General features: G+C 47.3%; 1 protein-coding gene across 1 annotated transcript in view; it reads right to left on the bottom strand.

The window, feature by feature from the left end:
* The window catches only part of WDR70 (WD repeat domain 70), a 672,355-nt gene that overhangs the window by 623,041 nt on the left and 23,694 nt on the right, over positions 1-25,620 (bottom strand). Inside the window, exon 6 of the mRNA XM_063961183.1 lies at positions 19,538-19,694. Coding sequence (XP_063817253.1) covers positions 19,538-19,694 — 157 coding nt within the window. The remainder of the gene's footprint in view (positions 1-19,537; positions 19,695-25,620) is intronic.

Raw genomic sequence — 25,620 nt, 5'->3', positions numbered from 1 at the left:
CCGCGGGCTCACATTCCCTCTTCAACCGGAAGTTCGGCTCCGTCGCCTTTGACCGCCGCCTGCCACGGCCGCTGCGGGCGGGTATACGGAGCGGCAGCACACGGCACATCGCTCCGTTCAGCTGTGGGGACACCTGGAGCACCCTTTGAGCGGTGTTCTATCCAGCCTGCCGTGCCTGATCTCGCTGGCCCGCGGACCGCTCCCCGGACCTCTACCGCTCTATCCACACAGACGCTGCACACGCCACGGAGGTACAGGGGTCTGTTTTTCCTGCTGCGGGGGGTGCCCTTGCTGGGAGTCTGTGCCAGGATTGATACCCTCTCTCCCCCTTCCTCTATCCTGGATATTATTTATGTTATAATTATAAATATATACTCCTACATAAGTAATACAGGAACTGAGATTCCCCGCCAGGCCCAGGATCATTGTGGGACTTGCCTCACTGTGCCTTAAAGGGATAGAGACTGTCCAGGTGGGAAGTTGCCTAATTCCCTGTTTCAGCCCATAACACTCAATATCCTCTGTGCCGACATTCAGCGATACACCCAAGAACACTGGTCCTTTTATATATATATATTTTTCCTGCACTTCTTGGCCCTTTCTCTCTGCCTGCATTGCTTTGATATAATTGGTCGAGTGCTGCGGCAGGGTGCTATCCAAAATGGTGAAAGGCCGCCAGCAGAATGCGGCGGCGGGCGCAATGGAGAAGTTTGTCCGCAATCCTGGTCCTCAACAGCAGAGGAGGGAGACTGTACAGTCTGAAGCGTCGCCCCCATCTCCTGCACACAGCTTTGCTTCGTCTGAACCGCCCGATGCTGCATTACAGAGAGTGTTGGATGCCGTGACTGCTAGTGAGGCCCGCTTGGCTGATAAAATTGGGCAGGTGCAGTCTGACCTCTCCATTATCCATCAAGACCTTCAACGGGTGAGGGAGAGGGTGGGTGAGGCCGAAACCCGTATATCCAATGTCGAGGATACTATCACCCCGTTGGGACGACGCACTGATACTTTGGAGTCTCAGATGACTGATGTGCGCAAAAAACTAACGGATATGGAGGGACGCTTACGGCGCAATAATGTACGCTTCATTGGTTTGCCTGAGAAGGAGGAAGGCTCATCTCCTGAAGAATTTCTAGAACAATGGCTCAGGGATGCATTTGGTTCCGAAGAATTCTCGCCCCACTTCACAGTGGAACAAGCACATAGAGTTCCGATGCGCCCTTTACCTCCGGGGGCTCCGCCCCGTACCTTCATCGCCAAGTTCCTCCACTTCCGTGACCGGGACACTGTTCTGAAGCTTGCTCGCACGAAAGGCCCTCTAAAATGGAACGGGTCACCGATATCGATCTTCCCGGATTTCGCAGTAGAGGTGCAGAAGGATAGGGCTCAATTTCTGCCTGTTAAGAGAAGACTCCGTGAACTCGACCTGCCATACGCTATGCTCTTTCCATCGAGACTGCGAGTAGTGGCTGACGGTGAAACCAAATTTTTTGCGACTCCTCGTGAGGCGTTGATGTGGCTGGATAGACGCTTCCCGGCGGGACGGGCCCTTGCTGATCCTTGATTAATTCCTGAGACTCTAGTTGCAAGAGACTTCCTGTACAGGATATGATTATATGTATATTTACTGGGGGACTGCAGGATAAGGAAATGTTTAATTATCTATATGCTGCTTTTTGAGGATGTGGGAGTGGAGGGAAAGATAATTTTTGCCCGATTTTTCCTTCTCATATAGGCCAATTATAACTCTATTGATGGGTGGTGAGGGGTGGGGGAGTTGGGGGGGGAGGGATATATATGTGGTTCAAATATATCCGATAGTAGTTTGTTCTTAAGTCCTGGGGGGAGACTTTATATGTTTCGCCCCTTTTTCTATTTTCAAGGGGTGATCTGGTTTAATGGCTGAGAGTGTTTTTGTTTGTGTTTTGTTTTCTCTTTTCTGAGGGCCATTATATTCTTGGCTCCACCCAGAGTATAGCTCGTTGTGTGCTTTGGGTCTGAGTCAGTGTTCTGTTTGGGGATCCAGGTATGCTGCGGGTTGGGAGTAGTGTACAGGGCGGGGGGAGAGGGGAAGTTAAAGGCTATGGTTATTTTTTGTATAGATGTTTGAAGTTTGTGTATGTGTGGCTTACGAATCTATTCATTGAGCGGTGGCACCTTGCGATTGTGTGCCGCGAGTGTGGATCTGGCTGGCTGCGGGCTATGGCCCCTATTATTGTAACGACTTCTCATGGTTGGACTTAAAATGTTGTCGTGGAATGTGAGGGGACTTAATGATAAAATTAAGCGATCTCTGGTGCTTAGACAAATCAAACAGTATGCTGCTGATGTGGTATGTCTTATGGAGACTCACCTGGTGGGCAGTAGGACCCTTTCTATTAAGAGACCTTGGGTAGGTTGGGCATTCCACTCTACACACACTTCTGCCTCTCGGGGGGTCTCTATCCTTGTAAAGAGGAGCGTCCCCTTTATGCTGGACTCTGTACAATCGGATCCATGGGGGAGATATGTGTTTTTAAAGTGTAGAATTCATTGTACCCCTCTGCTTTTATTGGCCGTATATGTGCCTCCCCCGTATTCCTCCGATGTCCTAAAAAAAGCTGCAGGGTTTATGGCCTTGTCACCGGGAACACCTGTGGTTTGTCTGGGGGATTTCAATAATGTATTAGATGTAGCGATGGATAGATTCTCTACTGCTCCCTCTGGTCCATGCTCTGGAAGGAATGGCTTTGCTGATGTTGTGTCGGGGTTGGGCCTGGTCGATCCCTGGAGACTGAGACATTCATCTGTTAAACAATACTCATGTTTCTCACATTCCCATTCCTCGTTCTCTAGGATTGACCTGGCCCTTCTCTCGAGCGACTTGGTTCCCAGGGTTCGGGATAGTAGATATGAGACTAGAGGTATATCGGATCACTCACCTTTAACTTTGATTTTGGATTTCAAATGCTCCAGAGGCCAGACTGTGTGGAAGTTCAATCCGTTCTGGCTTGTACATATGGGCGATGGCTCCGAGTTGGTGTCTGCATGGCGGGAATTTTTTGAGTTAAACAAGGCTGGGCAGTCTATCTCTAATTTATGGGATGCGTTTAAGGCCTTTTTGCGGGGAACCTTAATTAAACGAGTGGCTAATCTAAAATCCTTTTTTAGGCACCGGGAGTCCGAACTGGAGACCCTAAGTATTGCTGCAGAAGCACAATACTTACAGGATTGTTTGGATAGTTCCAAATCTGCATGGTTGTCAGCCCAGGGGGAATGGAGGGAATATCTCATGGAAAAGACTCAGCATAGACTCCTCTTCTCCTCCCATGCCTTTTATGCTTCTGGGGATAGGCCGGGGTCGTATTTGGCCTCTCTGGCACGGGGTGAGAGATCCTCTAACACCGTGGTTGAAATTGAGGCCTCAGATGGTACCATTTTATTGCAGACTCCACAGATTGCATCTGAATTTGTGTCCTATTATAGGCGATTATATAGCTCAAAATTAGACTGTACCCCAATGCAGTTAGATGAATATTTACAGTCTATACAGATCCCCTTACTGACTTGTGAAGCGCACGACTTCCTCGAGGCACCGATTTCGCCTGAGGAGATTGTGGCTGCTATCAATGCTGCTCCCAATGGGAAGGCTTCAGGACTAGACGGCATACCGTCTGAGCTCTATAAACGTCACTTAGATTTTTTTGTCCCCCAATTACTTGAGTTATATAATCAGATGTTTACACAAGAATCCCTCCCATTATCTATGGCGGAGGCATTGATTGTTGTCCTTCCGAAGCCAGACAAGTATCACAGGAAGGTTGATTCTTATCGACCTATCTCCCTTTTACCGACCGACATTAAAATTCTGGCCAAAGTCCTGGCATGTAGACTGAATCAAGTCATTACGCAACTTATACACCCCGATCAGACAGGATTTATGCCCAATAAATCAACCTCCATTAACCTCAGACGTTTATTTACCCATCTACAGATCCCCCGTGAGGCACCCTCCTCCATAGTTGTATCATTGGACGCCGCTAAGGCCTTTGATTCCGTGGAGTGGGAATACTTGTGGAGCATCATGCGCAAGTTTGGTATAGGCCCCAACTTTATTAAATTTGTTCGGTTGATGTATTCCTCTCCCCTGGCCAGAGTGGCGGTGAATGGTTTTGTATCACACTCCTTCCCTTTGTCTAGAGGTACACGCCAGGGGTGCCCACTGTCCCCTACCCTGTTTGCTATGGCCATTGAACCCCTTGCATGCCTTATACGGGCGAACTCTGAGATTTTTGGTTATAAAGTGGGCACTAGGGAGGAGAAAATAGCTTTATATGCCGATGATGTTCTGCTATTTGTGGATCGTTATGCTGAGTCTATGCCTAAGATTTTAGAAATTATTAACAAGTTTGGGTGTTACTCTGGGCTCCTAATTAATTGGGAAAAATCCTCCATTATCCCGCTTCAGGGCGAGGTCCCTGTCTCCCCATTGATTACTCTCCCATTAAGATGGGTGAACTCCTTTAAATATCTGGGCATTTGGGTATCTAATGACCCTCACAAATTTACCTCCCTCAATGTCACACCACAAATAACTTATCTGCGCAGTAAAGTGAAGGTCTGGGGGAAATTACCCCTGACAGTTACAGGGAGGGTTAACATGGTGAAAATGGTCTTCCAGCCCAAACTCCTGTATATTCTACAACAATCCCCTGTATACATCCCTCAGAAGATTTTTAAACGAATTGATGGTTTGCTATCTTCTCTGATCTGGGCTAGTAAACGGGCACGGTTGAAACTTAATACTTTGACCAGATCCAAAACTTCAGGGGGTTTGGCTCTTCCCAATTTTCGTTTTTATTACTTTGCAGCACAATTAGCACATCTTTGGGAGTGGGTTAATGACTCTGACACTTCAAGTTTACACTCACAGTTGGTATTGCAGGAATACCCAGGTGGTTACCCATTGAGACTGCTTCTTTGTGGAAGCGTCAAAATGTCAGCACTACCACTCATAAAACAATATATTACTATTTGGAGGCTGGTACACCGTATACTGCAAGGACAGGGCACTGACCCTGACACTCCACTGGACAATAAATATGGATTGCCCGAGTTATGTCAGCTTCAAGTCAGGAGGGTATGGGAACCATGGGGAGTGATCTCATTGGGACACTTATATACTGACGGGTTTTTTAGATCCTTTCAACGGCTTCAACATGAATTTAACGTCCCCTCTGCATATTTTTTTCGCTTCCTTCAACTGCGACATGCTATGTCTGCCCAATTCCCTGATGGCCCTCCGGCGCTTACTGATTCTCCGGTCAAAATATTATTGAAAACAGTGGGACCTGGACATTTAGTCTCCAAAATATACGCCCGTTTACTTCAAATGCATCACATAGACCCCCTTGTCTCCCTTAAGATTAAGTGGGAGTCTGATCTGGGTCCATTGTCGGATGATATATGGGAGGGTGCTCTGGGATCGTGCCGGCTTTCAACTTCATCTGCCCGGTATCAGCAAATTCAGTTGTTTGTGCTACATAGGGTATATATGACCCCGGTGAGGCTGTCGCATATAGGGGGATCCCATAGCTCATAATGTCCCAAATGTGGTAGTATGGGAGCAGACTTTTGGCATATGATCTGGCTATGTCCCTTGGTGTCGGTTTTTTGGGAGGAGGTTTTGCGTGCTATAGTTAATACAGGTGTCCCCTCTTCCGTACTTACACCTATCTCCTGTATATTAGCGACTATGGATGAGGAGGTTCTGGATCCGCCCAGTCGACGCTATGTTGTGAACCTCTGTGCTTTGGCCAAGGTTTGCATAGCCAGACTGTGGTTGGCTAATGAAGCCCCAGCCCCACAATCCTGGATTTCTCTGGTTAACACTTCTGTTACACATGAAAAATTTGTATACCTGGCCAGGAATGCGGAAAAAAAGTTTACTGCTATATGGGGAAAGTGGATGAGTTCTCGCTATTTCATTTCACGGATAAGTACTGCTGAGCCCTAGAATTATTTAATCAATTGTCATGAGTGCCTACTATGGGAGATCTGTGGGGTGTGTGGCCCGCGGCCGGCCGGGCTCGGATGAATGTTAATGCAGTGGCAACGTGTAATACGCTGTGGGTAAAATATATAGTAACGATGGGTCATCACTGCTCTGTTGATATATGTATTTGACTGGGATACATGTCCACACGTCCCGATATGCGCTTTATACACAACCGTAAGCCTGTTGTTATTTTATTGCTCTTTATTTGCTTTATTGTTTTAGTTTGTATTTTGTATGTCTGTTATGTATTGCCCTTGGCAATGTTTAAATGTTAAATCAATGTAAAACCCAATAAAAAATTTATTGAATTTAAAAAAAAACACAGTAAATTATTAGCCATTCCTTGTTAAATGTTTATAAATTAACTGGAACTGACGCAGACATAACATTTCAATACAGATTGCAAGATGTCAAGCCGACTGCAAGATGTACCATCTCACCAGCTGCCTGGGAAATCCCGAGATTATCACGCCAAACCAATGAGAAAATAGACTGTATTAGAAACAATGTTAAACATAATGAATTAAGGATGTGCTTTTTTTGTTTGTAGTTAGAACAACATTGGGTTGCATGTGGCATGTGTATGTTGAAATTAATTATAGTGACATTGCATAATTGTTCCACATAATACATTTTACAGTCTAAAGAATCTGGCCAACCGGACATTGCAATTCTATTGAAATGTATTCTATTGAGACGTTTGGTGCAAGGGAGCTGAGCGGCGTAGCGTAAAAACATTTTCTTTAAATCTACATCTTATTTGCGCCGTAAACACAGTGAAACACTGCTCAGTCTGTACCAGAGACACCGGGCGGCCGCTTCAACCACAGAGGAAATAGTTTTAAATATGTACAAAATCACAGAGTAAGCACAACGGAACTTGATGTGAAAAAAGCCGTGGCATGGGAATGCAGTCATGTGACCGGCGGTCAGGAGACCCACGGTCACATAACCTCCCCCAACATCCCGCCCCCTCACAATCCCGACGGTCGGCATGACGACTAGCAGGAACATTTCCCACTCGTGGGTGTCCCATCAAGTGATAATAGAACTCGTGACAGGTTGCCACCGAACCCACAGCGAGGAAAGCCTGCAAAGTGCTTGCTGCACCTGCCCCCCCACCGGGATTCCGCTGCCGGGATCCTGGCGTCTGTATGCTTACCGCCGGTCACGCAGCATCGTATCGCTTTACATCAAATGTTATAAATGAATCGGCGCAGTCTCATGAAACAGATTCGCCACATCTGATAGTTTCATTTGTGCGTCTATTACGCACACTCAAGTAAGGAAGATGCTCGGCGCAAGTCGAGACGCGCAGGACCTGGTGCGCTGAGAAAAGCTGTACGGCGCAACTGTGGCAAGAGTGTACAAGGACACATCTGTATGTATGCATATGTACCTAATAGGAAAATGTCCAAATAAACCCAATTACAGCACGTCCAGGCAGCGCTGTAATCTATACACAAGGCATGACATTCCCAGGTTCATGGGACTTCCTGCTTCCTGTTTTGTTTAACTCAAATCTGTTCAACGTTAATTATGTAATGTTTTATGACAACAGTTGATTACCTTTGTAGTTTTAAGGAAGTGGTCCATTGAAGTATAGTCACTGGTTGCTGAGGCTTCTGGGAGCTGCGGTTAAGACCCTATTAGACCTTCCCATGCAGCATACATTAGGGATAAAGTCACCACGTTGTGTGCAAGGCTGGCAAGCTGCCACGTGACAGCGTGGATAAAGAATGCGCTTATTACGCTGCGATTTACGGAGAGACACTGGCATGGCGCTCACTGAGAAATGCAGCATGACCAGTATGAAATAAAATGCTAACAATAGTCATCTCCAAGACTAATGATCCCAAATAGGGGTTTTCCTAACAACTGGGTGAGTAATACTATCTACATATCACATGCACGTGGCTTTTCAAAGCGTGGACTGGCGTACAGACATAACATTGTGCCACAAGGTCATCTGTGATGCTGGAGCACCGAGACGGGGCACACATGATAAACGAGGGGCCGTCCATCTTGAGACCACATGAAAGGTTTCACACTTGGCAAAAGCACAACATGCCACCCACCCTGCAAATAGATCACAGGCCTTTCCCTGCTTTGTGCTATGGTTTGTATAGGTTGGCAGAAGGCTGCGATTCATCTTGTATCTGCAGGAAGAGTTCCCAGCAAAGTTATTAGCTGCTCGATGTGAGAATTCACGGATCCATCACAGAGCCGGTTACCGGGTGCTCCGGCAGGGAACAGCTACTTTATTTAATAATAATATTGCCCTGGCTGTCGAGAGGGCAAAGCTCTTATATATAGATTTCCTAGGTCAACTCTTAAAGAGACACTACATAACAAAATACATTTTACTATGAAGTAGAAGTATATTTCAGATGGCGTTAACACAATTCCAATAACTTCGTTTTACAGCTGTTGTTTAGTTGCATCAGTGTTTCTCAACCACGGAACTCAAAGCACAGTAATACCTCTTTTATACCTGATACAGCGGCTCGCACCTGGGAGCCTGACATGGAAGCTTCACGGCTGCGACCCGTCTCAGGCCCCTTTCCCACCGCTGAATCCAACCCGGCATATTTCCGGGTTGGGGACGTCAGCGGTGACGGCGCTTGGAGATCACATGATCTCCAAGAGCTGCCGTACATACACAGTGAACGGGAGCCGTGTCGATGCGACTCGGATTCTGGTAGTTTGCCGGGTGGAACACGTGTTCAACCCTGCAAACTACCAGAGTTGGAATACACGGTCACTCGACCAAGATTATTCCAACTGGGCCCATTTACACCGCACAGTAACACGGGTTATGCGCGCTCATGTGCAATAACCCGTGTTAAAAGAAGGCGGTGTAAAAGGGGTATTACAGTCCAGGTTTTAAGGATAGACATACTGGAGCAAAGGTGACTTAATTAGGCCGATACGCAATTCACCGCTGTTAATTACCGTGGGCACCGGCACATATCAGGGGGAAGGAGGCGAAACCAAATATCCGTTAAGTCTTCTCAAAATCCTCGATCACTGCCGTGGAAACACATCTACAGTCCTTGGCTTTTCTATGTGTCTCTGTGCGATACAGGGTCATTTACTGAAGGGTAAAAAACGGGCAATAATTGGATCGTCTATCGCTGTAGATGCCCATTTTTGCAGTGCGGTAAATTACCACTGGTAATAGGATACCCCTCTTTGTGTGCCTTGAGTACGGAGGTGAGCAAACACTGAGTTAAATGATACATGCATGCTGCAATTTTCCCATGAGATGAAGGCTACAAGCTGAGAGGACGGTATTACTGATGGTAATACACTTTACCCAAGCGGCAGCTGCCAGGCATGACAACGTGAACCCTTCACAGCCATATAACACATAAACCGAGCACAGTAAAGCCGCACAGCGATATCTGTGCATTACTGAGAGCAATAATGAAGCTGGAATAAATGGTCCAGTCTGCTGCCTGTTCTACCCGTGCTCATACTTTGAAACGGTCACACAGACTGAGAGGGACATTTACTAAGCAGTGATAAGAGCGGAGAAGTGAGCCAGTGGAGAAGTTGCCCATGGCAACCAATCAGCACTGAAGTAACAGCTATAATTTGCATACCATAAAATTATACAGAGCTGCTGATTGGTTGATGTGGCAACTTCTCCACTGGCTCACTCACTTCTCCACTCTTATCACTGCTTAGTAAATGTCCCATACACAGACGATACGTTGCCCAATCCCGTGGATCGGAGCGACATATAGGGCTAAAACACACGAGCCAGCTTTTTCCCGTGCCGGCATTGTAATGAACAGTGTGAGGAGTAGTGTCCTTACACACTGCACGGCCCTGGCCCGGCTGCCGGGTTGCAGCCGGAACTATCCACTGGAAGGTCCGGCTGCCGGGCCGTCTTTGCAGCCAGTGAACCGTGTGTATGAAGGGGAGCTTTCACACACAACGGTTTTTTTCCAAGCCGTGTCTAATGCTGCGCATGCGCACAGCATCACACATGGCTCAAAGCCGTTGTGTGTGAGAGACTCTGCCGGTTTCTCCCGGATGGCAAAAAGCCGGACAAAGTTTGTCCGGCTTTTTGCCATCCGGGAGAAACCGGCGCGTGTGTTACAGCCCATAGGGTACATCGTCTAGTGTTAAAAAAATATATATATTTCTGACAAACTTCAAGCGTTGATTAGGCAAGAATGGGCGGCCGTCAGTCAGTATGTGGCCCAGAAGTTGGTTGACAGCGTGCCAGGGCGAATTGCAGAGGTCTTGAAAAACAAGGGTCAACACTGCATGTTGACTCTTTGCATAAACTTAATATCATTGTCAATAAAAGCCTTTGATACGTATGGAATGCTAGTAATTTTACTTCAGTATACCATAGTCACATCTGACAAAAAGGTATAAAAACACTGAAGCAGCAAACTTTGTAAAAACCAATACTTGTGTCATTCACAAAACCTTTGGCCGCGGCTGTACACTGATCTCAGGACCAGCGCCGCCATCACCCGCCACAAGCACACTATCCAACACACATTAACAAGAGGCAGCAGGGATCCCAGCACACTGTCGGTGATTCAGACCTGATCGCACGCAGGCGTTGATTGCAGTGCTGCGATCAGGTAGTTGCCGCCTACAGGGGGAGGAGGTAAACGCTGTGCAGGGGTGCGATCGCTTGTGCAGAGAGCTGCAGTCTCTGCACAGCTCCGGACTTGCTCTACCACTGCGATGATCCGGCCCGGAGCTGATGTCAGGAATCCTCCCTCCAAACGGCTGGGCATGCCTGCGCTTTCCCAGACACTCCCTAGAAACGGTCAGTTGACACCCACAAACGCCCTCTTCCTGTCAATCTTCTTGCAATCGCTCATGCGATCGCTTTCTTTGTTAAACCTGTCGCTATCTGGCGTTCCCTTCGCCGGGGGGGCGACGCGCCTGTGCATTGCGGAGCATACGCATGCGCAGTCCTGACCTGATCGCAGCATTGCAAAGAAATGTAGCGTGTGATCAGGTCTGAATGACCCCCTCTGTTCGCAGTGGGCGTCTCAGTGTGTGGGTATCCCTGCTGCCTCTTGTTAATGTGTGCTGGATAGTGTGTTTGCGGCAGGTGTTGCCGGCGCTGGTCCTGAGATAAGTGTAGTGTGTTAGAACAATCCAAGGTGTTCCCGCCACGTCACTGTGTAGGCTGCCCCTCACTCATACAGCTGTGTGCGGTTATAGTATGACTATGCAGTCTATCATACCTCTATACGCCTATATATCATATATCCCAGGGGGTTCTATCTCCTGCGCCTGCTGCCGAGACACAGCAGACAAGGACTTGGAGTCACCTTCGTTTGTTGCACACTGAACATCGGCGCTGTTCCTCAGATGGGGAGAGGGGGGGGGAAGGCTGTGTATTCTTCACTAAACACGCTACACTGGGATTGGCAATTGGCTATGATTGAGGTCTCCCTTGCCCGGCTGGCTCCTCTTCCACTTTTATACTATTAAACCTGCAGCTAATCCCAGGGGAGCGCGTCCCCAGGGACCCACCCATTCTGAAAAAGGGAGTCCCCGGTCCTCCATATTCGGTAAAATCCGCGCTATAGCAGGCTTTTGCAAACACTGTGTATGCACTTGCCGCATGCCGGGTCCCGTTAGCTGCGATGGCGGGCTAGGTACACATTGCTAGGTGTGTACCCAGCCTTAGAGCTGGTCTATCTTCCATCACTCATGGGGAGTAAGGGGCCAGAGCTTGTGTGACTGATGACCTCCAACCTCCCAATTTGCCTCTTCATTTCATTCTTAATTCTCCCAGTAGCTCCATCGCCTCCCTGTACCCATATGATAAAACTCAACTCCCGTCACTTACTTACATAGCTCTCAGTCACTTACATCTTCATCCTTATTTCCACAGACTCACTGCTGCCAACTACCGCCTCCTCTATTCCGCCTGGATTACCTACTCCCTCTCTGGCCATCAGGATTTCTCGCTCGCCACTCTCATCCTCCCACGCCATATCAGACTTGCCTCCAATAATCCAGCCTTTTATTAAAAGTGCTCATGAAACTCATCTCTTCATTGAAACCTATGGTGCATCCTCCTACTCTGCAATCACCAACTCTGCCCTCCTCTCTCGGTTTGGAGCTGACCTGGACATACTGCCAGTGTTGAAAGCTATTTGGAAAAACAGGGAGGTTGCTAAGCGGATGCATGGAGATGGGCGAATTATAGGAATATCGTGGGCGTGTCGCTGAGAATGGTTGCGTACAGAGCCTCATATATTCAAATGGATATTCAGCACCTGCCAAAGGGCCGATTCAAGTTTCGTTGGTTTCTCAAAGCTATAATTCAGCTGACAGCGGACGTCTCAGTCCTTGCACATTTGCAGGCATGGCTGTACACCAGGGAAGGGCTTATAGCTACATTTACATTTACAGAAAACATACCGGCAAAAGACGAAGACCCGGCTGCACCTGACTTAGAACCATCCGCTTTGTGTCCACGCATAGCCCCGCAGCATGTAACTGAGCACTGCATGCATAAATGTAAGTTATGTTCTTGTCTGTGGCATTATAGTGTTCATTCTAGCACCCTGCTCCTGTCACATCCCATGCAGTTCCTCTTTCCTGCCAGGGGTGTCACTCTCTGCTCTGGTACATCTAGCAGACTCTGGTCTGTATCTCAGTGCTGAAGCACCAGAGCAGAGACTGACACCCCAGGCAGGAAAGAGGAACTGCACAGGTTGTGACAGGTGCAGAATGCTAAAACGGACACTAGCATAATTACACACTTTGTTGTAGGTGTTGTGTTACCCCTATGTACATCACCGCAAAAAAAATTGTGGTGCTTTATAAATAAAAGATAATCATTTTTAAAACAAATTCACATATGTTAAAAAAAATTAAAAAAAAAAAAGAAGGAAACAAAAAGAAAGAAAAAAGAGAAGGGAAAAAAAAAAATAGATTTCCTTAAAGAAAATAAGATAGCTGCCAAGACTCGTGCATTTTATATTTGTGCTCCAACTGTCATCTACAAACCCAGGGCCCCAAAAACAGGGTCACATTTATAGTATGATAACAAGAATGCATCTGAGCAATATCTCAAAGACCGTGACGGCGAGAACTTTCAGGAAGACAATCAGATCCCAAACATACAGCACCCTACATCACAGAATCAATCTTAAACTTACATCATCGAGGCGTGGCCACGGCGGTGAGGGAGTAAGCAGCGGATCCCGGGAGCTCCCCGATTTTATATATCCTGCACCTATCCTGTGTCCCTCCGGAGCGTCTACCCCCCGGTGCTGGTCCCCCCTCACCTCCGAGCAGCGGCGGGCACCTTTGTCCGGGGTCTCTGGGCGCTGTCTGACCGCGGCGGACGACTTCCGGCTTTGAGGCCTGTGACTCCTCCGGACCCCCCGGCCTCGAGTTTGGCGCTCCCGGCCGCGCGGCTACAGGACCCTCTTGACGGACGGACGAACGGGCGGGCGACGCTGGCTGACGCTGGGCACACTGCAGGGGACACTGAAAGCCCTCCTGCCCTCCTGTACCTGGCTGATGAGGACCTGAGACTCCTGACTACACAATAAGGCACAGGTACTCCAGTGAAGGGGTGAAGTGATTAAAAGCCCGGTGGCCATTTTGGGTGCAGTTCAACAGACAGTCTCAGCACACAGACATCCCTGCCTACCCTGCAAGGACTGCATGCACACTGCAACTCAATGCACTCTTGTGTTACATTAATAATTCATAGTGTGACACACACTAATACTCTGCTTCTACCTGGAATTTGCTGCAGGACATTCTCCCCTCAATAACATCAATATCATATACTATTTTTTATTTTTTACACAAAGCCTGTGCTCTTGTCCATTGATATTTGGAACCAAAGATCCTTCCCGGCTTTAAAAGCATACAGCCTGCTGTCTCCTAATTATACTTTATACTACAACTCTGCTCGGAGGAGTGGGTGACCGACATCTGTCAATATGGTTGGGGGAGGCCGGAGTGCGGCCGCGGCCAAACTGGAAAGATTTACTAGGCAACCCAACCCCAAGGGGTCATCGGCTCCACCTCAGGGTGCCTCTCCAACACACTCAAGCTCCCCTCCAGCGTCTATCACCAACTCCCCAATGACAGCGGAGGCGCCGTCTATCCAGCAGGTGTTGGAAGCTATAGCGGGCAGTGAGCAGCGTCTCTCCGATAAGATGGAAAAGGTGCAGTGCGACCTCTCCTTACTACGACAAGATGTTCAACGTATACGTGAGAGAGTGGGTGAGGCGGAGACGCGTGTTTCCAACTTGGAGGATGTGTGTGGCCCCCTTAAGCAATCCGTGTCCGCAGTGACCCAGCAGGTCTCATCTCTCCAAACCAAGCTCCTAGACATGGAGGGTCGACTGCGCAGAAACAATGTCCGATTTGTGGGTCTGCCAGAGAGAGAGAGGAGGGCTCGCAGCCGGAGGACTTCCTCGAATCCTGGCTCAAAGAGATATATGGGGCTGAGTCCTTTACGGCACAATTCACGGTGGAGCGAGCGCACAGGATACCATCTCGGCCATTACCTCCTGGTGCCCCTCCTCGCACCTTCATCGCCAAATTCCTGCACTATAAGGATCGTGACTCGGTCCTCCGCCTTGGCCGCACAAAGGGCCCATTGGTCCGCAACGGAGTCAGAGTGTCGGCCTTCCCGGACTTTGCCGCGGACGTTCAGAAGGACAGGGCCCAGTTTATGCCTATCAAGCGACGCTTGCGGGACCTCAACCTCTCATACTCCATGCTGTTTCCCTCTCGGCTCCGAGTGGTGGCGGATGGGGAGACCAAGTTTTTTAATTCTCCTAGAGAGGCGGCCCAGTGGCTGGACGGATATGCGCCGGGTGCTCGTCAGCTAGCTCCGGACTGATTCCCCGCGCTGAAGATGCCGGGATCTTGACCACCGGAGGAGACGACCACAATTCGGGGAGCCCCCCACCTTTTGCATTGGTGGCTCAAGACTTTTCCAAGTTCAGGTGCTACTGGTTTAGAGGGTTTAGGTTAAATTGAGAATCTGGGCCTTCTTAGCATTTGGTAGTTGGATTTGGCGTTTTGGGATATAAGTATGCCGGAGTTCGGGGTGGTGTACGGGGAGGGGAGGGATGGTTGGGAAGCTGCTAGTTGCGGCTCTTCTTGTTGTTTTTGGTTTCTTTTCTTTAGTTTATTATTTTTCATATCTATGTTTTCTCTAAAACTGGGATGTTTGATATACCAGATATTGTGGCTTATAACGCAGAGCTCCTATGAGATATATGTCGCTATGGCTAATGGTGCTGATGTTTGGATATATATTGTGCGATGTCTATCCGTGTGGTACATAGAATATACCTGGGGTCATGAGTAACTTGAGATTCCTGGCATGGAATGTCCGGGGACTAAATAACAAAATCAAACGTTCTTTGGTTCTAAATATGATTAAGAAATATGACCCGGACATTGCATGCCTCAGCGAGACCCACTTGCAGGGAAATAGGTTGCTATCTCTAAGACGGGCCTGGGTGGGATGGGCTTATCATGCCTCTCATTCCTCCTTCTCCAGGGGAGTGTCTGTTCTGATTAAGAAAACGGTGCAATTTGAGTTAATATCGGTCAAAACTGACACGTATGGCAGATTTGTGTTTCTGGAATGCAAACTAAGTTCCCAGCCATATTACATCTTAGCAGTGTATGTCCCCCCTCCTTTTTCATACGCTGTACTGCAGCAAGCTGCATCTTTTATAGCTTCCTCCCCTACCACTCCGGTGATATGTCTGGGCGACTTTAATAATATATTAGATGTCTCTGTGGACCGATGGCGGTCTCCGAATGATGTGATGGTGGGCAGTGGGTATACCAAATTTGCTGATTTTTTGAATAATCTACAATGGGTTGATGTGTGGAGGCTTCGCCACCCTGCAGTCCGTCAGTTCTCCTGTTTCTCCGGCACACATGGCTCCTTTTCTAGAATAGACCTGGTACTGGTGTCCCCCGCCCTTATCCCTGCGATCACTGACGTCCGTTATGAGGCCCGAGGGATCTCTGACCATTCCCCCTTGCTGATGACTCTAGCTGTGAAGGGTCAGAGGGGACACTCTTATTGGAAGTTGCACCCATCTTGGCTGACTCAGCTGGGTGACTGTGATGACCTGGAGACTCAGTGGGAGGGTTACTTTAGCGACAACACAGGATCTGCCCCGGGAACTATGGTATGGGATTCATTTAAGGCTTTTCTGAGGGGCTCTTATATAGGACGCATAGCAGCTCACAAAGTGTCCTCTAGAGAAAGGGAGAAGACCCTGGAGAGTGACGCCAGGGATTTAGAGTCTCAATATTTGCTAGATGGTACCCCCACGACGAAAACACGATGGCTGGTGGCCCAGTCGGCGTGGCTTGCCCACCTGACCGATAAAAACTCACGGTCCCTCCTCTTTAGGGCCACTAATATTTATATGCAGGCTGATAGGACGGGTGGCCTCCTGGCCCGGCTGATACATCAGGATCGCCCTGGGACTGTAATTACACAAATGTCCGATGGGGATGGGTCCTTTGTTGACACCACACCGGACATTGCGCAGCTATTCCGATCCTACTACACCAAAGTTTACAGTTCACAATTGACGTTCTCCACTATGGATCTCTCCTACTATTTGGCGGGTATCTCGCTACCAGTGCTCCCCCCCGAGGCCCGTGAGGCACTGGAAGCACCCTTGACGCTCGCGGAGGTGACTGCGGCTGTTGGTATGTCTCCCAATGGCAAGGCCCCGGGGTGTGACGGAATTCCCTCAGAAGTATACAAAACTCACGTTGATTTTTTCGGGCCCAGGCTCCATGCCTTATTCTTAGATATATTTTCCAATAACGAACTTCCCCCCTCTATGTCAGAGGCAATTATAATAGTGATCCCGAAGCCCGGTAAAGACCCTAGGTCTCCGGATTCCTATAGACCGATATCCCTAATCCCCACCGACGCCAAGATCCTGGCAAAGATATTGGCAGTACGACTTAATACAGTGATCACCTCCCTCATTCATCCAGATCAGACTGGTTTCATGCCTGGGAAGTCCACATCTATCAACCTACGTAGACTGTATACCATTTTACAACTCCCACGTGACTTCCCTTCTGACTCGGCTGTGGTCTCGCTGGACGCGGCCAAGGCCTTTGACAGTATTGAATGGGCCTATTTATGGGAGGTGATGTCTTGTATGGGCTTTGGGCCCAACTATATCAGATGGACTAAATTATTGTACCAGCATCCGAGTGCCAGGATCTTGGTGAATGGTTATGTATCCCCCTCCTTTCAATTGTCCCGGGGTACCAGACAGGGCTGTCCCCTATCCCCCGCACTGTTTGCCTTGGCCATCGAGCCCTTGGCCTGTTTGATACGATCACACCCAGATATTATGGGAATTTGCACGGGCTCACGCGAGGATAGGATAGCACTTTATGCCGACGACATGTTATTATTTTTGCAAGACTACGCCAGGTCAATGCCCGTTCTGCTGCGTGTGATTGAGGACTTTGGTGCTCACTCGGGTCTTCTGATCAACTGGTCTAAATCATATATTATGCCAGTCATAGGCCTCCCTCCTACTGTTCCAAAAATTTCCCTACCATTATGTTGGACAACACAATTTAAATACCTTGGAATCCAAATAACTAATGACCCTTCTGATTTCATCCCTCTGAATCTGGACCCGACCATGCAGCAGATAGTGTGCAAATCCAAAACCTGGTGTAGGCTTCCATTGACGGTGTCTGGCAGGGTTAATCTCATCAAAATGATCATACTGCCCAAACTCCTATACATTATACTTCAATCCCCTGTATATATCTATCCAACATTCTTTAGGAAACTAAATAGTGTTCTATCCTCACTTGTTTGGGCTAACAAACGACCTAGGATACAATTAAATACTCTTACTAGGCTGCGCTCTGATGGCGACCTAGCCTTGCCTAATTTCCAGATGTATTACTACGCTGCTCAGCTGACTCATATTAGTGTATGGGTGCGGGATTCTGGTGATGATACCTTGCAGTGCGAGTTTATCCGCTGCTATTTTCCTCACCTCTCTCCTATACAGGTGCTGCTGAGTGGGAGCGGGGCCCGGTTCCTTCCCCCTATTATTTTTCAGGCCTTAAAAATATGGCGGGCCCTGAGAGACCTCTTAGGGTACGTCGACCTGGACCCAGACACCCCCCTTTGGTACTCTGACTGGCTTCCTGAGTTGCATGCGCTTGAGGGACGGGAGGTGTGGGCCCCTAGATCGGTGGTCTCTATTTCCCAACTCTACCTAAATGACTCACTCAAATCCTTTCAGCAACTGAAAGATGAGTTTGGCTTACCTAACTCATATTTTTTCAGATACCTTCAACTTCGACATGCCCTCCAGTCCCAGTTTGCGGATTCCCCCCCGCGAATCCTCCCATTTCCCATCAAGACCTTTGTAACTACATTGGGTCGAACTAAGATGGTTTCCCTTGCGTATGGATATCTTCTCACCAAAATCCATGCGGACCCGCTGACACGTCTCCGTGGAAAATGGGAGGAGGATGTAGGTCTCATGGGTGAGGAGGACTGGGCTCTTGCTCTGGAATACCCCGCCACGGTCACCAAGTCCCTCAGATACCAACAAATCCAATTCTTCATTCTACATAGAACATATATGACTCCAGCTAGACTGGCCTCTTTTGGGACTGGCAGATCTGGTCTCTGCCCTAAGTGCGAGGCGGATATGGGAACATTTTGGCATATGGTGTGGGATTGTCCAAGACTACGGGTGTTCTGGTCGGGGGTTAGATCGGTGCTGGAGAGTACTGGAGTGACTGGCGGACTGCTTACCCCACAATTCTGTATTTTGGGGATAGGAGGCTCTACTTCTGAGACTGGCCCGGTCGATCTATATGCTCGCAGTGTATGTGCCTTGGCTAAGGTGTGCATTGCGAGACTCTGGATGGCCCCTAGCGGTCCTTTAATCTCTGCACTCAAGACCTTGGTTAACGACACAATACTCAAGGAAAGATATATTTATATGAAACAGAACGCAGCGGCCAAGTTTGAAAGAATTTGGTCTCGCTGGCTGGAATCTCCCCACTCCCACCTAGTCCCTCAATCATAGAGGATACCGAAGAGCTATTGTGCCACTGATCTAATATATAATGATGTATGTCTAAAAGGCTGACAGCGCAGCTCTGCGGGCTTGCCTTAATACATATGCGACTGATAAGGTCCTAGTTCAGATGACTATTTCTCATTATGTTCTTCCTATGTTTCTTATTTCTTTTTATTTTTCTTTTTATGTACCCTTTTGTGGGTTAGTTTAAGGGTAAAAATTAAAAAACGGATATGTTGATTTATATACTGGTTGCAGATGTTGCAAGTTCAGACGGGCTGACAAAATGTATGTAAACGAAGATGTGATTAATGTGATGATGTGATATGCCGTTGATATGCAATGTCTGTAACTCAATCTACATATTATTGAATAAAAATTACTTTATTAAAAAAAAAAAAAAACTTACATCATCATCGTCGTCCTCATTGTCCTCATCCTCCTCATCACTGTCTTTGTAACCGGGAGGAAGGGGAGGGCCAATCATTTCATCATGTGGATCCTGAGAAACACTGGCTGGTGCAGGAGGGCCGATCAGCTCATCGTCAGAGCTGTCCTCTGAGCCACTATGAGAAAATAGACAGCTCTTGTAGTGAATTAGAGTATTAAAACCAAAATTAACAAGAAGATTGTCTGCTGTCAACATACAGCAAAAGCATACATAAAAGACTTACAGCAAATACTTGAGTAAAAGGATCAGACAGGATCTGTGACAACCAGGGCTAGAGCGCTAAAGGGCCCCATACACTAGAACGACATGTCTGAGGCTGAAGTCAGGGCGATTTTCCTTGAACTCTACCGGGAGCTTCCCGGGAGAGATTCCATACGATTTGGTACATTTTGCATGCGATATATCGTATGCGATCCCAGCCATGCCTGCAGGAACCAACATATCACGAGTGCAGAACTAACAATCTAGGGAATCCGATCCGACGCTCACGGGGCCGCGTACTGGATCGGATCGGATACACAGCTAAAATGCCAGATTTCACCCTATATATCGTCCCGAATTGGGCTTAAATCGGGCATGATCATTCTAGTGTATGGGGCATAGGTGTGCGCAGGGGGGTGCCTGGTGCGCACAGGCACCCCCTAATGTCCGGCACCCCGATCTCACATGCCTGATGCAGCGATCGCTGAGCAGGCTGATTACTGTCCCCCCTGCGCTGCACCCTGTCAGGACTGCATTACTGACGGGATGCCTGGGTTAATCAAGGATGCCACTGCCCCCAACTTTCAAACTCCCGGCTCCACCTCCATGTACAAAAACAGCATGATGTGACGTGATTACGTCATCCTGCTCGCATGCCCACCTGTCAACCCGCCACACGCCCACCTCTCTCCTTCTATGCTATGCCAACGCCAGCCACTGATGAGGATCAGCATGCAGCCAGCGTTCCTCTTAGGAAGACAAATTCAATACTGGCATGCGGTCGGCAGCAGCATTGACACGTCACTCGTTTTTCCAGCAGCGGCAGTACTAGTCTGCGACTGTCAGTGTCAGTGAGTGACTGACTTGTAAGTAAGCTGCAGCAGCTTGCAGGGGAAAGAGAGGGGGAGCCAGACCAGGCTGAGGAGGAGTAGTGTAATTGCAGTGAGTGCCACCAGGGGTGTATGTTTGGTGCACACCACAACATCTGACAATGTATCTGCTTTATTAGGATTGGTACAAGGGTGGATATTTTATATTGCGTTGACCATCAATAGATGGTGCTAGACATGCCCCTTCAATGGTGCACCCCCTAATAAAATGTGCTGCGCACGCCTATGGTATGGGGCCCTTTACACTACAACTGCACCCTCTGTGCTTAGCTTGCTGTCATACAGCGATTAACTGTATTTTATTCTTGGGCTCTCATAAACCTTATGCATCAGTATAGACAAATATCTGTCTTTGTAAAGCGGCACGGTCATTCGACATTCTGTTCCGACAACTGTGACATCACAAGCAGCATTTATTATTTTGAAAAAAATCATGAAATGTTTACAAAGGTCCGAGAACAGAAGTTGACCATACTTCTATCACAATATATTGCAGCATGGCCAGTGTACTGATCCATGGTGAAGAAACAGCGCAGTTCTAAATCGCCCAACTGACATTCCCCCAAGTATATCTGGACACCCTGCATGATCACCAAAACATAAGTCAATAGAATAAAGAAGATGCAGAATGTATTTTACGTAGTCTAGGATGGATCATTCAATTAAACGTGATGGGCAAATTGTAAGGCCCATCGCAGCGAACAACATCGCAGGTTTTTCTTAGCACCCCACAGATGTGCATATAAATACTTGTGATGTTGCAGATACTGTATGTTCATCTGATCCTGTCGAATCAAACTGCGCCCTTGGAAACAATGCACTGATGCTGGAAAGTGAATGTAACTTATGTATTTTTTTTTTTTTATTTAATCTGTTTTTATTAAAGCTGTAGATATATCAATAGTACAACATTTTTTGACAATAATATCCAGAAATAAAAACAACATAAAACATCTCTGGTCGTATATTCTTATTAACTTCGTTTTAAGCATGTAGGGCAACATAGAAAAAGTTGTCTGTTCAACTATCAAAGATATATCTATGAATATAGACATTATAAAGAATTAGCTAAGAAAAATGTAGAAAAAGATAGAGAATAGAAAAGGAAAAAGTGTGAGAAATAGAAAGAGGAAAAGAGTCCTAAAGGAGTAAGATGGGATGGGTTACGTATCTGGAGGTGTATAAGGGGTTGAGGAATTGTCAGGATGAATACTGGGAAGACAACTAAGTTACTACACAGGACCGATATATCGGAGACTCCATAAAGTCATACCAGGGGAACCAAATAGCGGTAAAGTCAGTGGTTCTTCCCATCGAGAAGGAGACAAGGTCTTCCATGTCTAAGAAGTGGGTGATCTTATTAAACCATTGTTTGATCGAGGGCGGGGAGGTGGACCTCCAAAGAGCTGGTATCACGGCCCTTGCAGCATTGCTGAGGTGCCTCAAAAGTGAACCTTTATAAGAATGCACACTTGCTGAGGTAAGATTAAATAGCCAGAACTCCGGCCCTCTGGGTACCGCATCCCCCACTATCAACTCAGAGCATTTAAAAACGTCATTCCAGAAAGGGATTATTAGAGGGCAGTCCCACCAAATGTGTAAAAAGCTCCCTGAGGCCCCCTTGCATCTCCAGCAGAGATTCGAAAGGGTAGGAAACATTTTATTAAGGACACGAGGAGTCCTGTACCATCTATATATGAGCTTATATAGTGTTTCCTTCGTTGAGAGACATAGAGAGCTTGCCTGGGCATTACGAAATATAGTGTCCCAATTGGCCTGTATAGCTAACCCAGGTATATCTTTCTCCCAGGAAGTCATGAAGGCAGGGGGCTGAGAAAATAGATCCTCCACAATAAATGTGTAAATTTGGGAGATAGTATGTGCAGGAGAACTAGTGGAAACGCATAATTTTTCGAAATTAGTGAGATCTCTAGTGATGTCAGAGAGATTCTTAGAGTAAGTTAGGAAATGATGGACCTGAATGAACTTCCAATAATCAATGCTTGATATATTCCAATGAGATTGAATATCTGAAAATGACCGCACCCTACCTGAACTCACCAGCTGACCGACCCTAAAAAGCCCAGCTTCGGCCCATGGAGCAAAAGCCAAACCATGGAGTCCTGGAACAAATTCGGGGTTGTAAAGAAAAGAGGTTAGGGGCGACCACTTAGAGGAGATATGGCTCCTCGACCTGAGCTTGTTCCATAATTTAAGCGTAGGGGAGACCGTGGGGTGGGTGACCTTCGGGAGGGTGGATAACCATGGAGCGATTTCTATATGATGTGGGAGACAACCCTCCTCCAAAAGCACCCACTGTTTACAATCTTTGGCCCTTGTCCATTCTAAAACTCTATTTAACTGTACAGCATGGTAGTAGCTGGGAATATGTGGGAGCTGTTGTCCCCCTTGGTGTTTTCTCCGGAATAGAATGTCATGTTTAAATCTGGGTGTTTTACCGCCCCAGACGAACGTTCGAATGAGATTCTGAACGTCCCTGAACCATAAAGGAGGGATGTGTATGGGGAGGGTTTGGAGAAAAAATAAGATCCTGGGGAGAGCGTTCATTTTGACTATATTAATCCTGCCAAACCAGGATATACGCAATTTCTTCCACCTCTGGAAGTCTATACAAAGCTTTTTCAGTAAGGGGCTAAAATTTAAGGAAAATATTTTAGATAAATCGTTAGATAGCATAACCCCTAAATATTTAACTTTATGGGCATGCCAGGTAAAAGGGAAGGAACTCTTCAGACCCGCTATTACATCAGGGGAAGTAGTTAGATTCATTGCGATAGATTTGGAATAGTTTATCTTAAAATTAGAAAGGGCTCCAAACTTATCAAATTCTTGCATCAGATTTGGGAGAGAAGTAACCGGGTTTGAAATCAGAGCCAACAAATCGTCGGCATAAAGAGCCAATTTGTATTCACTTCCTCTTATTAACAAACCGGAGATATTTTGGTTAGCCCTAATGCTTCTCGCCAGAGCTTCCATACATAATACAAAAAGTAGTGGGGATAATGGACATCCCTGTCGTGTGCCATTGGAAATGGTAAAGGGGTCTGATAAGGAACCATTAATCTTAATTTTAGCGGACGGGGTAGAGTAGAGAGATAAAATTCTATGGAGACAGGCGTTGCCCAGCCCCAGGTGTCTTAGGACGCCGGACAGGAAGTCCCAGTCCACCCTATCAAACGCCTTTTCAGCATCAGTTGACAATATAATCGAGGGGGGTGTTGCCTGGTTGGCATAGTGAATCATATTAAGCACCTTGGAAGTATTATCCCTGGCTTCCCGACCAAGGACAAAACCCGCCTGGTCTCCATGAATCAAATCTGGCAGCAGCAATTTAAGGCGGTTTGCAATCAGCTTTGCAAAGAGTTTTATATCTATATTTAACAACGAGATCGGCCGGTAACTGGAACAGAGGCTGGGGTCTTTACCCTCCTTAGGTAAGACTGTAACATGTGCCTCTAGGGATTGAGAAGAGAACTGTGATTTTTCGGAAATAGTGTTAAATGCTCTTGTAAGAAGAGGGGTTAATTTCTCCTTAAAGGCTTTATAGTAGGCAATGGTATATCCGTCGGGGCCCGGACTTTTGCCATTGGGGGAGGATTCAATAACTTTCAAAATCTCCTCCGGGGAGAAGGGGGCATCCAAACCCTCTGCATCTTCTCTGGACAAACTAGGGAAACCTATGAGTTTTAAGTAGTCTGCTATGGCCGTTTGGTGTGTCATCCTATCCGCCCTCCCCAACGGTCCAGAAAGGTTGTACAAGGCTGAATAATAGGCCCGAAAGGCTCTAGCTATGTGAGGTGTCTCGTGGTGGGGTTTCCCCCGACCATCTTTGATGCAATGGATAAAGGTAATAGCTCGTTGTTCACGAAGAGCCCTGGCTAATAATTTCCCCGGTTTATTGCCCCATTGATAGTACCTGCTCCGACACTTCCGATAGGAGAACTTGACTCTATCAGAGAGCAGTCTATTCAGGTCTGCCCTAGCCGCCTCGAGATCTGTATAATGTTGTGGAGTGTGGGATTTCTTATGTAGAAGTTCTAAGGATTTTATCTTAAGTAACAAGTCATCCCTGAGCTGTTCCCTCTGTTTTTTGCGAAGAGAGCCTATCTGAATGCAGACCCCCCTTAAGACACATTTGTGTGCCTCCCATACCGAAAGTTTAGATATATCATCTAAGTCATTGGTGTTAATATAGGAGTCAATGGCTGATTCTATTTGAGAGCGACACACCACATCTTGTAAAAGTGTGTCGTTGAAGCGCCACGACCATTGGCGCTTTGGGCTTGAGGGGAGGCGTATCGTGAGATTAACAGGGGCATGATCGGACCATACAATTTGTCCTATGGAAGTGTCAGACATTAAGTGCAGGTGTCGGTGGCTTAAAAACAAGTAATCAATTCTAGAATATGTCTGATGGGGATGAGAAAAGAAAGAATAGTCTACCTCCGAGGGGTGTCTCCACGTGTCGATCAGCTGGTGGTCAAGCAGAGCGCGCCTCACCCTCCTATACTCCTTCTCTGGCTTAAGAGAAACCCTTTTAGAGGTGTCATGGAGAGGGTCAAGGGTCCAGTTCAGGTCGCCCCCCATCACCACCACCCCCTCCAAAAGAGGCTCGGCGAGTTCCAAAACCGAGGTCAGGAAGGCAGGCTGCTTTGTATTGGGAGCATAGACAGTCAAAAAAGAAAAACGTTGATTATGGATATCACATTTAATCAGCAACCCCCTGCCTTCAACTAATCTATGAGATGAGACATTTTGGACAGGTAGGTGACGGGTAAATAGAATAGCCACACCTAATGTCCTACCAGAAGGGTTATTGGTCATAAAGACATGAGGGTAATAATGGCACTTAAGTGACGGTACATGGCCAATCTTGAAATGAGTTTCCTGAATAAAGGCAACGTCTACATTCTCATCCCTGAGCCATTT

The sequence above is a fragment of the Pseudophryne corroboree genome, chromosome 1, assembly GCF_028390025.1.
Source record: "Pseudophryne corroboree isolate aPseCor3 chromosome 1, aPseCor3.hap2, whole genome shotgun sequence".
Taxonomy (NCBI): Eukaryota; Metazoa; Chordata; class Amphibia; order Anura; family Myobatrachidae; genus Pseudophryne; species Pseudophryne corroboree.
Note: the sequence above shows the minus strand (reverse complement) of the source record. Positions and strands in the feature narration are given on the sequence as shown.